The sequence below is a fragment of the Octodon degus genome, unplaced genomic scaffold, assembly GCF_000260255.1.
Source record: "Octodon degus isolate 3935 unplaced genomic scaffold, OctDeg1.0 scaffold00165, whole genome shotgun sequence".
NCBI classification, from domain to species: Eukaryota; Metazoa; Chordata; class Mammalia; order Rodentia; family Octodontidae; genus Octodon; species Octodon degus.
The window spans coordinates 4,416,972-4,433,649 of record NW_004524741.1 but is presented as its reverse complement, the minus strand read 5'-3'; the positions used below and the strand labels follow the sequence as shown (position 1 = coordinate 4,433,649).

At 38.3% G+C, this 16,678-nt stretch overlaps 2 protein-coding genes across 3 annotated transcripts; one reads left to right on the top strand and one right to left on the bottom strand.

Annotated features, from left to right (window-relative positions):
- Nucleotides 1–1,380: 1,380 nt before the first annotated feature.
- CUNH8orf59 (chromosome unknown C8orf59 homolog) lies at nucleotides 1,381–7,759 on the top strand. Of its 2 annotated transcripts, none has more exons than XM_004643089.2 (4): nucleotides 1,381–1,488; nucleotides 3,997–4,113; nucleotides 7,246–7,362; nucleotides 7,597–7,759. In XM_004643089.2, exons 2-4 carry the CDS (start codon nucleotides 4,000–4,002, stop codon nucleotides 7,666–7,668), a joined length of 303 nt encoding a protein of 100 aa, XP_004643146.1. In that variant the 5' UTR covers nucleotides 1,381–1,488; nucleotides 3,997–3,999; the 3' UTR covers nucleotides 7,669–7,759. The 2 variants fall into 2 exon arrangements, with proteins under 2 accessions (XP_004643146.1, XP_023558966.1); XM_023703198.1 differs by having other exon boundaries at nucleotides 1,392–1,479.
- E2f5 (E2F transcription factor 5) lies at nucleotides 7,719–16,347 on the bottom strand. The gene is made up of 7 exons (XM_004643087.1): nucleotides 16,225–16,347; nucleotides 15,445–15,606; nucleotides 13,214–13,257; nucleotides 11,868–11,932; nucleotides 10,580–10,847; nucleotides 9,097–9,144; nucleotides 7,719–8,480 (listed from the first exon to the last, which is right to left on the bottom strand). Exons 2-7 carry the CDS (start codon nucleotides 15,465–15,467, stop codon nucleotides 8,371–8,373), a joined length of 558 nt encoding a protein of 185 aa, XP_004643144.1. The 5' UTR covers nucleotides 15,468–15,606; nucleotides 16,225–16,347; the 3' UTR covers nucleotides 7,719–8,370.
- Between the last annotated feature and the right edge of the window lie 331 nt (nucleotides 16,348–16,678).

Below are 16,678 nucleotides of genomic sequence, written 5' to 3'. Positions count from 1 at the left end.
TTCTGAAGCTTCGGTTTTGCTCCCACACATTACTGACATTTTATGTCAGCTTTTAAGGAAATTTTTACAAGATTGTTCTTTAGAAAGAACACAAAATACGAATAAACATACAGCAATTATGACAGTAATTGTGCCTCTTAACATATTCCTTAATTTTTATGATCAGTGTAATCATAATAAAACAATTTAGTGTAAAAGTGGGTCATCTTTTTGAAAGCAGGTGTATGGCTCATTCAATGTAAAGAGTACTTAGGCAAGTGCCAACGGAGAAGGAATCTGGGCTTTGTCAACTAATAAAATCCAAGCGTTATTATCCCCACTTTCAAAAAGGCAGTGTGATTATCGCCTTATTTCCGTGGAGTGCCGGCTGAAATGTTGTAAAACATAAATCACAGTTAAGTGCTCGTTGGCAGCACAAGCACAAACTGGCATAGCAATGTCAGAACTTTCCTACATTTTTTTTTAAGCTGGCTTTTCTTATGACTTCAACAAACGTAAGTATAGAAACTTAGTAAAAAAGTATGGCGATATCCTCTGAAAGGATTCAGTTTTCTAAACACCTCAATCCAGAATGTCCTGATTGGGAAAAATACTGATACACACGTCGGAAGGCATGAAACTTTCTTCTAATTTCACCGAAGTTCCTCGGCACTTGTTCTATTTTTATTTTCCATATTGCCCCTGCATTGCCCTGCCCTGCTGTCAGAAGCCCGCCTTTTGCAGCAAAAAGTTAAAATGAGAAAAGCAATTGCACTCCTCGCTCGCCGCCACCGTGCGCGGGAAGTCCATCAGCCTGGAGGCGCCCGGTGCGCAGCGCCACCTGCCGGGAGCGCTCGGCGGAGCAGCGACGCGGGGTTTAGACTCAGGAACGCTCCGGCTGGCTTTCCCCACGCGGACTCACTAGGGACTAAGACCTGGTGGCAGCTCGCGTGAAGCCAGGTGACGTCGGCAATTCAGCCGAAACGGGAGCTAAGAGCAGGGCTTTTCCTGTCCCTACACTTAGTTTCAGGGAAAACGGTTTTGGCCCTAAGGGCGGGATCACGACAGATGGGAGGGACCCCGCTTCAGTACGCTCGGTGGGCGGGGCGGGGCGCACGCCCGGCGCGGGCTGCGCAGACTTCGGCGTGGTGGGCGGGACATCGTTCAGTAGGCGGGACTAAGGGCTACACTCCGCCCAGACAGGGTGAAACTCGGTCTGGAGGCGGAGCTTAGCTCAGTGGGCGTTGCCTTGCGGTGTTGCCCTTGCTGGCGGATTGGTTCTGTGGGCGAGGTTCCACTTGGGGGGCGGGGCTCCCGTCAGTGGGTGGGGCTTCTCAGAGCGGCCGGGCGGATTGGGTGGAACCCTGCCGCGCGGGCGGGATAAGATCGAAGGGCGAGGTTATGGCTCGCGAGCCGATTTGACTGGCTCCTGCTTTCCGGAACTTCCTGGGCTGTGAGCCTGCAGATGGCGTGCTCTGGAGCTGGATCAGCTGCACGCGGATATCAAAGGTTTGGTGAAAGTTGAGGCAACTTCTCGGTGGGCTGGCGTGAGGCTCGCGGGGACTGAGGCAGAATTGGGCCGGCCGCGTGGTGCCGTGGCCCGGAGGGTTCGCTTTCGGCTGTGCTCGGCCTCTCCCGACCCTCCTGGGGCGCGGGCCTCCGGGCCGGAGCCGAAACGCCGGGGCCGCCCCCTTGGCACGTTCGGGTGTGGGGTGTGTGGCTCGTGATCGAGCTCGCCACGCTGCCGGGAGAGTTCTGCCAGCCCCTCTCCCCACTAAGAGCGTTCCTCCCTCAGGGTCCTTGCTGGGTGCCCAGAGCTTCCCGGGCCCCGCAGAGTGCTGCCTGCGACATGTGTGGATGGTTAGGAGTGTTGCTTGTAGTGTGCTACCTGTCGCGTGTCCGTGTTCCTGTGTGTTCCAGTGTATCAGCTGTGTACCCTTAGCAGCTAACGAGTGGTAGAAGACTGAATTTTCGTTACTGCTGCAGAGATTTTCGCTTAGTTTGAATGGCTTCCATGTTTCCGCTTCTGTAATTGTGTATTTAAAAAAACTGCGTCAGTTTTTTTAAAAGTAGTATTGCTGGGGTTCAGACGTGTCACTGTCTTAGTTTTCTGAGGCCAAATGGAGGATATCAATTTCATTGACAGCACAGTGTGCATAAAGAGGAGACGCAAGATGCCTTCGGAGAACAGGTAGGCTAGTACTGTGTAGAGGGAGAGCCGCTGTGCGGTGGTTTCAGGAAGGGGTCGACAAGCTCTGTAAAGAGGCTGTGAATATTTTGGACTTGGGGCACCGTACTTTTAACAGGAAAGGAGCCATCGACAGTACGTAATTGAATGGATATACAGTAAATAGTAGGACACGCTCCTATCTGATTTGTTCCATGGGGCACAGTTTGCCAAACAAGTGGACCCGGGAGCTGCAGCCGCAACCCAGGCCTGAACCAGACGGTACTTCACTATTGTTTGGAATTGGTTTTTTAATGATACATGAGAGGCAGCAGTATTACATAATAGTAAAAATAAAAGGAATTAGCAACAATACAAAATTTCGCTAACCAAAGTAATAGGAATTCAACAATTGAATTGCGTGATATCTTCAAATTAGTTGTGCAGGTTACCAGATATAAACCTACAAAATTGGCTTAAAAAACAAAAGCAACAAAAAAGTTATAAGAAATTAAAAAGAAAAAGAAATTTTAAGTGTTAATTGCTCCTTTCAAAAGACTAGCAGAGATTAGCAGTAGTTATCCAAACTATCCTATATATATATAACAAATACATCTTTTTCCCTTCCTTTTTCCAAACTATCCTGCATATACATATAATGTGTGTCTTTTGTTCTTTTTTGTGGCTTCAAATCATGCCACTTGTGGTTATCCTGTGTGATACTAGGCAGATTCATTTCTGTAAATCAGTTGTTTTTATTTGTAAAATGAGAATTTTTCCTCACATGCATTAACACATTTGGGAGATATTTATAATGTAGATGCTATAAAGTTAATGTGTTTAGTTACAAAGCAAAGAAAATTATGTTGTGGGGGTAAGACCCATTGGCCTGGAGATAATATAGAAGCTATAAAAGTAATTGGAGGGTTTTTAAGTGCAGGATTAAGGGCTGATTTTGATGGGATGCACAGGACAGTAAAAAGGAATGAGAAGAAACAGAGGCAGTGCCTAAAGTGTGATAGTGTTGTGACTGCTATCTGCAGTGTCCCCCAACCGAAAAGCTTATTGTGTTCAAGAGGGGCTTTTGGTTTTGTTTTGTTTGGAAACAAGATCTCTTGAGACTAGGTTTGAATTCACTGTAGTGCAGGTTGGCCTCCTAACTCATGGGGATCTTCCTGCCTGTCTCCTATGTGCTGGGATTACAAGCATGTGTTACTACACCCAGCTGCTGAAGGGCTTTGGGAAGTAAGTGCCTCTAACTTCACTGATGGAGTTGTAATCTGATGATATTCGGAGGGATGGAAATGAGATAGCCCCTACAGGTGAGGGATCATAGACCTCGAGGCTGGATGCTGTATCTAGCCCCTGGCCCCTTCCTCTCTGCCTCTTTTTCTCTCTGCCTCTTGGCTGCCATGTAGTCAACAGCAAAATACTAAGATTTTAAATTTTAATAGAAATAATACATTTAGCAACTTCAAAAATAATCAAGAGTGGTGAGGTGTAGAAATATATGCTAATAATTCCAGCCACTCAGGAGGCTGAGGCAGGAGGGCCCCAAGTTTAAACCTAGCCTAGGCAAATTTAGTGAGATCCTGTCTTAAAACTTAAAAAAAAAAAAGAAAAAAGAAAAAAGAAAAGAAAGAAAAGAAAAAGAAATTGGCCTGGTGATGTACTTTAGTGCAAAGGCTGAGTTCAATTCCCATACAGGCACCCTACCCACACAAATCAAAAGTAAAATGTAATTTTTTAGACTTATTACCTCTGCTTTAAAAACCTGATTTTATAGGGTTTTTTTTAATTTTATAGTTCTTAAACATGAGTAGCTTAATTGATCTTTTTTCCTTTTCTAGAAAATGGCCAAGAATAAATTAAGAGGGCAGAAGTCCAAGAACGTATTTCACATAGCCAGCCAAAAAAACTTTAAGTCCAAAAACAAAGCAAAACCAGTTACTACTAATCTTAAGAAGGTGAGTGTTATATTAAGTATCACAAAGCATAGTGATAAAACTACTCTATAATTGGATTTTGTTGTTTAGCTTAAGTATTGTTTAACTTCAAATTTAACCTTTCCTACAAGTTTTTGTTTCAAAGAAAATTATTTTTATTGCTTTTAGGTGTACATGTGTACATAACAATCATTTTCATTATATGGAATTTGTAACTGTTCATGATCTACCCTTTCTTCAACCCTACTTAGAAAAGCTTTGTTTCCATTTTTTCCTTTTTTTACTAAAACGAGGATTTTAAATTTTTTTCAAGTTGAAAATAACCTCTTTATTAAATTGAAACGTAAGAAGAAAAGTATTTTACATGCAAATGTGTAAGTGCAAAGGTATAAAAGTGCATATGATAAATAGTTTAACAGCTTTATTAATGCATAGAAAAAACCTATTAACAGAGCCAAGACATGGAATGTTAGTGAGCACCACTTCTTTTTCTCTTCGTTTTTATTCTGGAACACAAATAAATGTAAGTCTGCAAAACAAAGATGAAATACTGTTTCTTGAAATTCAAAATTTGAAGTTTTACATTTCAAAATTTTTAAGAAAGCTCAGGATTAAGTGGTTCTTGTAACATTCTTTAAGGATGTCTTCAAACTGAAATAATGGGTAGAGTCACCTGTGTTATGACCCATAGAAAAGTGATATTTCAGCTTCAACTTATCAAATAAGCGAAGTTTTTTGATGCATAAGTTTTATGACTATAAATGCCTTAAGGGAACAAAGTAATTGTTATGACAGGAGCTAGTGAAGAGTGTAAAGAGGGGCCTGGGAGATGGCTCAGTGGAATAAGCGCTTCCCTGGCAAGCGCAAGGGCCTGAGTTCAATCCCCGGTTCCGCCAAAAAAGTGTAAAGAAGAAAGAAGTAACTATTAAATGATAGTCCTGAAGTCTGTGCTGGCTAAGGGGGAAAGTGGGACATAAAGCTATGGAAAATAGTCAAATTGGTGTGAAAAGGTTTCAGTGAGATGCAGTAATTGTTCATAAACTAAATGAACAAGGAATGGCAATGCTGTGGAAAGTCCATGCTTGGCTGAGACAGCTAACAGAGACCCCTGGAGATGAGGCCCTCAAGAGATCAAAGTAGGCATGAAGAAGTTAGTGAGCTGAGGTTTAAAACCTTTCCTAAAGAATCAGATAATCATGGCATTGGGGAGTGACAGCAGTGGAGGACAGAATGTTCTCATGCATAGTGTGTAAAGCAGCTGAAGGTTTTGAAGGAGAAATTGTTTGGTATAAAAAACATTTTTTAATTTTATTTTTGTTATCAAGTTTTAGTAATACCACTTTAGATGCCAGAGAATTAAAAGAAAAAAACTAGGCTGCCTTTTGGTGAGAAACATCCAGTGCTTGATTACTGTTATTTTTAATGTAATTTTCAGTTATTTTTTCCAAGGTGTATTTGGCCACACTCATCCAACTTATTGATGAATGGAAAAATACCAACAGCAATGGTTTACAGACATTTTACACTACATATATTCTTAAAACTCCTAGCAAAATGAGATCTGAAACACAAGTTCTGAATGCCTTTATAATCAGTTTGTAAAGTCAGGGGGAAAAGGGCTTCCCCAAAACGTAATCTTTGGGCTTTTTTGGCTGTGGTCCAGGCTGCTCTGGTTACGATGAGTACAACATTAACTGTATCTTTTAGCCTAAGGGATGACTTCACTTCGTGTTCCAGGAAGGCACTTATGCCACTGAACTATCTCCCTGGCCCACCTTATGTTCCATAAACAGATCTTTAATAGGGTCATTTAGTTGGGCTTAGACAGCTGTACTGGTTGAAAATTATACTTAGTATGTGTACTAAATATCAAACGTATTTTGAAAAGTTTGTTAAGATCACAGCTTCTTTGAACCTCAAGAGAGTTGCTTTCTATACTGCACATAGCCTGGCAGATCTGCCAACAATGCAAAGTCATAACCAAGAGCTTTGGGTAAGTCAGAGTAGTGCTTGTATTTTGATAGTGTATACCAAATTATGAAATTTAAAATTGTTTCTTTACAGCTTTCTGTAGAGAAAAAGGTATAGTAAAGCAGTTAGTTTTAACGTCAGCTAGGACATAGCAGGTATAAGATAGTTTCCCATTAAGGTCAACACTTAACCTAACCATCGAATTTGATTCAGCTGTCTAATTCAGTTTTTGACCAGAAACGTGGAAAGAATGAAGTTTGTGAACCAAGGTACCAATGTAAATTAAGTCCTACTTATAAGTCACATGGTTTGTTTTGGAAATTTTACCAATTACAAGAGCCAGGAGGCTGAGAAAGGAAAAGAGTGTGTTTGTTGGGGGGGGGGGTGCTATACAGGTCTTGTGGCTTCTAACCATTAATAGAGATTGTTCTTTCTTTGATGGCAGTAGAAAGACCTTACCTCTTAACATACTACTGATACCGTCTTTTAAAGATGCTTTTCATTAAAGATTCTCTATGTGGTGTTTGGCTGGGAGCTGAGAGGCTTAGGTGCTCAGACCCTGGCTCTGCAGTGAGCTTCATTAACTGTATGACCTTAGGGAAGTCACTTATCCTTACCATTGTCCAGTCTTCCTGTCTTGTAAAATGGGAGGTATACCTAGCACACAGGGTTCTGTGGTGATTAGCTGGACATAACGCCTGTAAGGCATTTAAAGTTCTTGAAGAAGATGCTGTATAAACACAAAATAATATCTACAAAAGTTGATTTCTTTGAAAAAAATTGTTTGGTAGTAGCAGTGAATGTAAACCACCATCTCTGCCTCTCAGATTCAAAAGACGTAGGGTACCAGGGACTTAAGAAGGCCAAAGAATGATTCAGAGCTATTAAAAGAGACTGAAAGCATTTGATCCACGTTTCTGATTTTATAGATGATCGATGCTAACATAGTAACCTGGAAGGATTATGGTCATTTTTACTTTATTATGCCATCTAAGCATAGGTATGAGGCATATCCATATAATTGTTAGTTTTAAAAACCTTGTCTTGGACAATAGCTTTAGTATAAATTGGCCTCATAATTTGATAGAGTTGAGAATTTGCAGGTTTTTAGGTTTAACAGTTAAAGATGAATACATTTTATCTTTAATGGCTGTAAGATTGTGGGCTCATTTTTTTTAACAGATAAACATTGTGAATGATGAAAAAGTACGCAGAATGAATAAAGCTTTTGTAAACATTCAGAAGGAACTTGCACACTTCTCTAAAAGGCTGACTCTTGAACCTCGTAAGAAAGAGCTGGTAAGATACCATTTGCTTTTGTTATGGCTGATATATTGATGACTGAAAAATCAGTGAAATGGGATTCTAATGGATCAGTACTTGGCTTTCGTTTAGCATATTCTGACTCTTAAAACATTGAGTCTGAATAAGATTTTACTATTCAAAGTATGACTGGAAGAAATTAAATTGGCTAACATTATATGGGTTTTTTGTACTATTATTAAATGTTTAAATATACTTTTCTCCCTTCAGATTAATCAACCCCATCATGAAAACGAACCAGTTAATGTTGATGAAGCTACAAATTTAATGGCTCAATTGTAATATGGTGGAGAGATGTATCAAATTAAAAAACAAATTCAACGAAATACGTATTTTATACAACTTTATTTAAAAAAAATCTTGTTAATGTACAAGCATTGGCACATTTTAAAAACAAACTACATGAACAGATCTTTCCTGTACTCTAGGAAAGAAAGTGGAATGTCAGAAGTCAACAAAATGATAAACTTAAAGTGCTAAAACAGAAGGCACTTCACAAAATCTGTTCACTGAAGCAGTTACACATCCTCATTTACATCCGTCACATTTCAAGTGGCAGTGAGTGTCTCCTTGGACTGACACAGGTGCAGAAATAGTTTCATGGCAGTAAAAATACAAGGCAAATAGGTGGTTAGCCCTCGGCCAACTTTTTTGCTTTCGATGACCAAGTCTACTTTAAACTTCCTCTTGTAAGAGAAAACAGAAGGATTCATAATTGGAAGTTCAAATCTCAGAATGTAATTACTTGGGGATTGAGGAAGCTGGTAGATATTAAGCCTGTTTTACTCCAGAAACAGTCAGAGCCCTTTGTTTTTATGGTTGAGGTTTTGTGAAGTAAAAAAGAAAGTAGTATTAGGGAAGAACACTTCAGAATCAGTGAACTAAAAAGGTGTTACATTCATTATTTTTAAATACTTAGGTTATTAAGAAATCTAAAATGTTATGCAGTTAGAGGTAGATAACAGTCCAAAGTTTCCATGGAATCTAATAATTTAGTATCTGGACATCAAACAGATCACAAACTCCTTCATTATCATCTAAATTAAAGTTGTAGTCGTCTGCAGGGGTAGGAGAAAGCCGTAAGAGCGGAAACACTGCAAACAAATAGAGTAAAGGTTAAAGACAGTGTCTATATACAGGTAATGAGATTTAACAAACTGCTCTCAAATACCTTAACCAAATTTTTTTAAAAATCATTCATTCATTCATTCATTCATTCATTCATTCATTCATTCATTCATTTGGTACAGGGTTGTGCTACACACACAGCCCAGACTCAGTGATCCCCCTGCCTAGCCTCCCCAGTGCTGGGATTACAGGTATGTGCCTCCACGCCCGGTTTTGTTGGCTGCTCAGCACAGGGTCAATGCAGCAGGCAGTACTGGGGATCAAATCTGGGTCCTTGAGCTTGCCACGTAGGCTCTTAGACCGCTGAGCTGTCTCCCCAGCCTCACATTGTTTTCTAAGTTATACACAAAAAAGTACATGTGCACACACATATATGATGCTGTTAATGACTAATACTTAATAAAAGTGGGAACACGGAGAAACAAGCTCTGAAGGATGTTTGTGTTTCATTATGAAGTAGTATTAAGGGAAAATCTCCATGAGTCAGAGTGAAGCAATTACAAAATAGAACATTTTTTATTTTAAATTGCAAATTTTAGAAACACACTGATGTATAAAGCAGTGAAATTTTAAACTACTTACCATCAGAAGACATTAACTCATCGATAATATCTCCACTAATAGATCCTGCTGGAAAAAAATGTTACAAAATTTTGTTACATTTTTACTTATATGTGGTACAGGTAGTCACATCATCAGCTTCACTGACAAAGTATGAGAACTTTGGAGAAAGATCATTTTCAAAATCCTCCATGCCTATCATTACTTTTAAATCCCCCAACTTAAGATGTGGACCAAAAGACTCATTCTTCCAAAGCAGAATGTTTCAGTCTGTGGTATTAATTCTTGAGTCATCCTATGTTAAAACATTTTTCCATTCTACAGTTCACTCTGTGTAGCTCTTGTGTAACAAATGTTGTTTTGCCTAAATTCATTTCTGAAATCTGATCATTTCTCCAGTCCCATTGGAACCCCCCCTTTTTTAGCCTCAACGTTCAGTTTCATAGCTATGTCCAATCTTCAATCTTTATAGCTTTTGATTACCTTGCTTTCCCAAAATGTCCCCTTTCCCAAAAGTTGTACTCCTGGGCTTCCCATTGCAGCTCAAATTCTACTTCTCTGCTCACAGTTTAAATGGTTCTTATTACTGGTTATTAGCTTAGCTGTTTAAGGTTTTCTCTAACATGCCCCAAATTACTATTTCACAATATATAGAAATTACATCTTAAGGCTTTCTGGGTGCCAATGTAGCAACTTTGTTGACACTGAAATACATAAATCTTGCCTGTTTTAGTAATCTCAGGCAGATACAATTAAGGTGAGATGACTATGCATCCCTGTGACCTACAGTATAAAAATAACAGGAAATTAAGTAGAAAAGGCTACGAGCAACAAGAAGCTAAAAAGTAACCCATGTGCAATTAAATATATTTCGTTTTAATACTTTTAATATTGTGAACTCCCAGAGGTACAGCAATGAGACATATCTAGTAAGTAAACGTCAATGATTTAGATCTGTATGGTTCCATTTTAATTGTCTGCAGTATGATACCTACATTAGTACAAGTCATTCACTTATTCAGAAATCATTGAAAGACTCTGTAATGCCGCTGCTTATTTGGAAATCAAAGAATCGCTAAAGATAGCTCTGGAACCAAGAAGACTGGGTGCCACAAAAAGTTTTACAAATTTTAAAGTTGTGGTTCCTATGTCTTTATACTCAATTTTTAGTGTTTTAGCTATTTATTATTTCATAGATAAAACAATTTAGAAAAGATATCCTAAATAACTGAAATTGAGACCACTTACCAACTTTATAAAATTAAAGCTTCAAAAAAGTACACAAAGAATATAGAGAAAAAAGGTATAAGTCATTATGGTATAGATAGGCTAGATTGTTAAAGGTTTTCCTACATTTAGTAACTTTTCTCTAGACTAAGGTTAGAAAACAGAGTTTCAGATAGAAACTGACATATCATCACAACTAACATTCAGAAAAGCTGTTCAACTTGTCATATTTTTCCATCTGTGTTTTTTTGTTTTGTTTTAAATGCTCTGAACCCACCAGAAGCTATTTCTGTGGCTGGTATCTGCTGGATGTTCTGGCTTCTTTCGGGCACATGTTGCTCAGGCGGGTTCTGAGCCAGCATGCTGGATTTCTGTGGAGTCACTGGAGTGGACGACTGAGAAGAAGGCTGTGTGAGGTCATCAGGTGGGGGGACGGGGAAAACCACAGGCTTAGATGAATTGGACTCTTTATTTATAAGCAGCACGTGGATAGGTCCTGAATGACTCTTTAAATTGATCTGGTATTTCTTTTGTCCATTCTGACCCTTTGAAATTTATTGGGTATAAACAAATGAATAAATATTAACATTTCTAGCTACCTTGAAAAGTTAAAAAATGAGACAGGGCAAAAGAGACTAAATTCATACAACAAGATAAAGACATTAAGTTAAAAGACAACAGCAGAATGGGATACGGAAGCCTCCAAGCTACAACTGTGAGTTGTAGAGTTCTGGCAACCATGCATTTTTACCTCATATAATCTTATTTTTCAGTGCTTTATAATACCTATTCCAGTGCTTATTCTCCATATGTGTGAACTTCATTCTCTGGAGTTAGCCAGCGTGAATATGGTCACCTCAACATCCTGTTACTTACTGTTCACAAGTCAAACGTTTTTTCAATCAGCAAATATAGATAGCTGACTTCCTACATAGATATAAATACAAAATGCCTCCATTTCAAAAAAATAATTTATATTGTGAAATTTCAGAATCAGTAATACGAATGCTGAAACACAAATTTCTAGAACAGGTGTGTGTACGGGGGGCTGTCATGCTTTCTATTCCCTTTGTTGACTGGTTTAGCTTGTTTCTTCTGAAACCAAACTAATAAATTTTACATCTAGCATAAAATCTATAAATGTCTTTGACGCAGTAAGTCAAAATGTTTTTTTGAGAGACCTAATTTAAAGCAACTGATTGTGGATGTTTACATTGATTTTTTTCCTTGATCATGACTTCTACATTAATTACAAATGCAATCATTTTAACTTTTGTTAAGATTATTGACCATACCATTATTCACTGATATCCTCTATTTTAAACAGTCAATTAAAAAAACAAAAACAACTTACACAAATGTTAATGATCTAGTTACATATAATTTTACCCAAGTAGTGAAGACAGCCAAATTCAGATAGCAGTGCTTTCAGATATAAAACATGAAAGTAGAAACTCAAAGTTGCTCACATAAAATTAGTTTATGTTCAGTTCAAGAAAATATGTCTGTACCTATTGAGACTATACATCCATTTTTTTCTACTTACACAAATATGTTCTACATACCATTTCCGGAATAGGTACCTCCAGCTGTGTACCTGAAGGTGCCTGAATGGCCAAAAGTGTATCACCTAGTCCAAAAAAAAAAAAAGTCAAACAGTAAAAAATACCACTGATTACACAATGCAGTGACAATGGCGTAGGCAGTGGAGTGAGAAGCTTGGGCTTAAATCTTAGGCTAAGATGACCTTGGCTTCCTATAAAATGGGACAAGTAACATACTGTATAGGTGTTCTAAGGGCTAAGTGAGATACTAAGTGTGTTGGTAGCTTTTAGAACATAATACTCGGTGCCAGCTCTGTTTTTATTCACAAATGCAGCTCATTTGTATCTTAGCCTCAAATAAGAGTTTACTTGATTTTTTTAAAAATTTTTATTTTTTAATGTATTTAGTATAGGGTCTACAGGGTCTTACTATACAGATTGGACTTGTAGTGATCCTCCTGTTTTCAGCCTCCCAAGCACTAGGATTATAGGCATGTGCCACAAGAGTTTACTTGAAATAATTTAAACTACTTAAATGATTGTGAATATAGAAGTCAGGTATAAGAGACTAAAATCTTAACCTTAATTTGTTTTTTATGCCAAATTCTACAGCAAATCTTTGTTGATTTTTGAGTTGTACATTAATAAATTGTTACCTAAACTGTGTTAGAAGGCATAAGAACTATGATGGCAAAACAGACGGGTAAGTCCACACTTATTTCCAATACAGTCTTACACGGGAGGTCAGATTCCACTTGATAAAGTATTTGGCAGATCTGAAGGGAGACAATACATATGGCTATCTTTTTCATAGGTACACATGATTAAATATTAATAAGCAGAATTTCATTTTACTTGTGTTATGTAAGCACGTCTACCACTTTAATTTATTAACAAGATATTGTCATTTCAAGGGGCAAATATGAGGGCAGAAGATGGAATAGAATTGGAAGTAATTTTCCTAATTATAAAAAATTCACTAACTGTCCTGCTTTTTCTACTTGTGACCAGCACACCTGTCATAGTTATTTTCATAAACAGTGCTAATGACAACCAAGTTCTAATTCAAGTTTGGTCACTTGGTGACTTAGAAACATTGCGTAATCCCATTCAGATGTGCCTTCCTCTCTGGCCTGTCGCCTCCCACACTGGGTTTATGCCTAGCAATGGACTTGGAGAAGTAAAGAGCTATGAAAAGCAGTTACTGCCATGAAAACAAACAAAGGAAGCCTACCAACACACAACATTAGAGTGAGACAAACTGTGCATAGCTTCTGAAAAATGATTTAGCCAGAGTGGATGGGGAATCTTTAATTGCTTTGCAGCTGAGTGATCAAAGGAAAAATGTAAAGTACAAGAGGACGTACCGTTAAAGCAGTTGCAGACATCTTCATGAGTTACATAGGAAAATGTACTGTCATAACAGTTAAGGAACAGCATTTATATCAAGGTCTACACATTTCAAGTAATACATTTGAAGGCCAAAGTGACCAAATGTATGCAGGGGCTGCCACACCTGGTCAGGCAAAAATAAAACAAAAAAACCTAGTTGTTAGTCAAGAAAGGCAAAGACAAAGCTCCATAAAAGGAGTTCCCATCTTTTGTTCTGAAAAGAAGTGGTTGTAAATTCTGTGGCATCTGAGGACTGGGAAAGAGGTGAGAAACTACATTTCTGGGGAAAGGGAATGGATGGGGGAAAGGACACCAGCAGCAGGAGTAGAGGGAAGTCAAATAAGCCTACACACAGAAAATCTTATTGGTCACTGCTATGTTCTTTTATGAACCAAGTATGGCCCTAACCAGAGAGAGCCAGAAATGATAGCCCAACCCTGTAAGCCCAGCACTGAGACGCTAAGGCAGAAAGGTTACAAGTCTGAGCCCAGCCTAAGAGATTTAGGGAGCCTTATCTCAACGGTAGAGAAAAAGACAGGATATAGCTCATTACAGAGGCCCTGGAGTCAATCTCTAGTACTGTAAAAAAAAGAATGGGGAGAAAAAGTGCTAGAGAGGCTTGGGAAAACTATGATTAATATGGCGTGGTTAGGAAGCAGAAGACAAAAAAGGCAGGAAAACATTTGGCCAAACCTTTGTTGGTATTTCCCTGGGACCAGCAGGGCAGCAAAAGGTGAAACCTTTAGAGCTGACTACTTGGGATAATTTGGCAGGTTGTGCGCTATAGGGCTGATTCCTAGTTGTTGGACAATCAGGGCAGAGAACTGCTGCCTCCCAGAGTACGTGGGTCAGACAAGAGGAAAAGCTGTGGTCAGTTTGTACATCCTGGCTGAGCCATCCTTATTACTACAGATTGGCTAACCTGGAAACTAGCCATCCTCAGTCTTTCCCTAGACAGAAAGGTTTTTTTAATGTGTCCAAACATGGTAATATATAGAAAATACATTGTGGATATCTGAGATCTTTTAAAGCAGGGCAGAAAAGTCCAAGACCTCTTGCTTCAATGCTTTGGTTTTTTGTTGTTTTTTAAATCTTGGGGCTTCACCTGGTGAGACTTGAAAACTCTCATTTTTGTACTGTTAAGGAGAGCTCTAATCCATAAAAAGCAAATAAGGTCATGAACTTGTTCACCAAATTCAAGACAACATGAAAAACTGTATGATGTATATTAGTCAAAAATTTAGGAGAGGTGGTACAAGAGAAAATTTAGTCTCCATTACAGTATAGGTAAAGTTACAAATCAACAGAAACAGTGGTTTCAAAAAGTGGTCAGTGGTTTGTAAAAATCACATGGGGCACATCATTAATGTGTTGTTCTCCCAGTATATGATACACTCACAAGCCTCAAGCCCCTGCCCTCTGGTATGAACAATCTTTGGTTTAATATTAGGCAGAAAGCATCATAGTTTAACAAACCTAAAATTAATTTTTCAAAACTCTTAAGAGTTATTATGTTTTTACCACCTCAAAAGACTGAACATAATTATTTAAAAATAATTCTGGCTTGGGCAAGACACACCTGTAATTCTAGCCTCAGGAAGCTAAGCCAGGAAGATACTGAGTTTGAGGTCAGCTGAAACTATATACTATACCAAGTTGAAGGTCTACCTGGACTATATACTGAGACCCTGTCTCACAATAAATACTGGTAGGCATGGTGGTACATGCCTGTAATCCCAGCAACAAAGGAAGCTCTCGTACAAGGACCGTAAGTTCAAGATAGCTTGGCAACTTAAGGAGACTCAAAATAAAAAGGGCCGGGGCAGTTTAATTCCTGGCACCACCAGTCCTACATACACATATATAAACACATACATCGAAAAAACATATATACTATACTTAGCAATAACAGCTTTACCTATATCCACAATTTGGATAGCATGATACATCTTACCAGTGGATAGACTGAAAAATTAACTTTTTCCCCTCAGTGCAACACAAAATGTTAACAGATAAACTGTACAGCTTAAAATGGTGGTATTTTTAAGATACTAGTATAAATTATTAAAAGATATTATAAAATGTTATGTTCACTTACAAAAATTTTTAAGTATGTGAATAAAGTAACTGGCCTTTGGACTGGAAGAATGCATTATACGCATATGTTCTATAACTACACATGTATGTACTGTATATAAAAGGATATCTATTATTAATGGAGTCATCCATCACATTTTTGATGCTTTGCTGTAGCCACAATTTCTGCTGGTCAAGTTCTCTCTCCTTCAGTTCTAGATCTTCAATTTCAGCTTTAAGAAATCTTAATCTATCTATAACTTCTTTAGTGTTACATCCAGCACCTACGCCTCTTAAAAACATACGAAAATTAATATCCCCAGTACCAAACTTAGGTTAACATCACCTAATTTCCAAAGCTTTAAAACTTACTTAGTAATGTAGTCAAAATATAGACGTTTACATGTTTCTAAAAAATCAAGTATTAAAATGCTTATACCATAGCTCTGAACATATTTTTTTGGAAAATTTATTGACAAAACAACCAAATTACAAAACTTCTTCGTATATTGTACAGGTTTTTGTTTTTGTTTTATCATGCTGGTGACAAAGCTGCCAAAAGGATGTTAAAAGAGTCACTCCTGGCAGTGTCGTGGTACAGAATGAGATGTGGTGAAATAGTTTACAGTCTTTCGGCATTCTGATGAAGTTCTGGCTAGCAAAACAAAAACCCAGAAACTAGTTGTCACAAGCATGCAATCATGCAAAAGTTCATGAACTAGACAGCAGTGAGAGTAAGGAAACAGGAATGAAAAGGGTGAACAGGCCCAGAAGGTATGTCCTGGGTAAAAAGGAAACGCCTGGCATAGTTATGGGCTGAAATACAGGATTTGGGAGAGACAAATGTTAGAAAGATCAAATTCTACAAAGCAAATGAAAGTTATACAACAGGGAGCTGCATGTAACTTACTTCCATTGGATACTGTTTTTTGACTTTTTTTCAATCAAGTCAATTCCTTCTAAAACATTGGTGATATCATAAATTCGCCTTTTTTGCCTCACAGCCAAAGTGTCTGCAGCCTGTTAAGGAAAAATGAGAAAACAAAAAGAGCAATAAAAAAGAAGGAAGTGAAGAAGAAAGAAGGGAAAAGTTAAAAACAATGGGGAAAAGGACAAAAAAAGTTATTAAAAAATAACATGAGTTTACAGCCAAATTTTTCATGTTTTAAAGCCAACGAGGGCTGACTGTTAAGGTCACATCACGAGAAGCCAATCCCCAGAATGACCCAGTAACTTGCATGGGAACAACAGCTGAGTATGTTCAAAGTATCTTACAGACACTGCAAATACCACAGAAATTATTCTACTTAATGCTAGTAGATGTTAGAATGGGGGCCGGGGGAATAGGGCCATGACCCAAACCC

Bases quoted from the DNA above. Each gene is read 5' to 3' on its own strand.
- E2f5 (XM_004643087.1), bottom strand. From the start codon at position 15,467: ATGGATGACTCCATTAATAATAG. The intron at 13,258-15,444 runs ATATCCTTTTAT...TTATGACAGTAC, and splicing joins GATGACTCCATTAATAATAG to ATTTTCCTATGTAACTCATG. The intron at 11,933-13,213 runs GTACGTCCTCTT...TTTTTGGACTAG, and splicing joins TGTCTGCAACTGCTTTAACG to GTGATACACTTTTGGCCATT.
- CUNH8orf59 (XM_004643089.2), top strand. From the start codon at position 4,000: ATGGCCAAGAATAAATTAAGAGGGCAGAAGTCCAAGAACGTATTTCAC. The intron at 4,114-7,245 runs GTGAGTGTTATA...TTTTTTTAACAG, and splicing joins TTACTACTAATCTTAAGAAG to ATAAACATTGTGAATGATGA. The intron at 7,363-7,596 runs GTAAGATACCAT...TTCTCCCTTCAG, and splicing joins AACCTCGTAAGAAAGAGCTG to ATTAATCAACCCCATCATGA.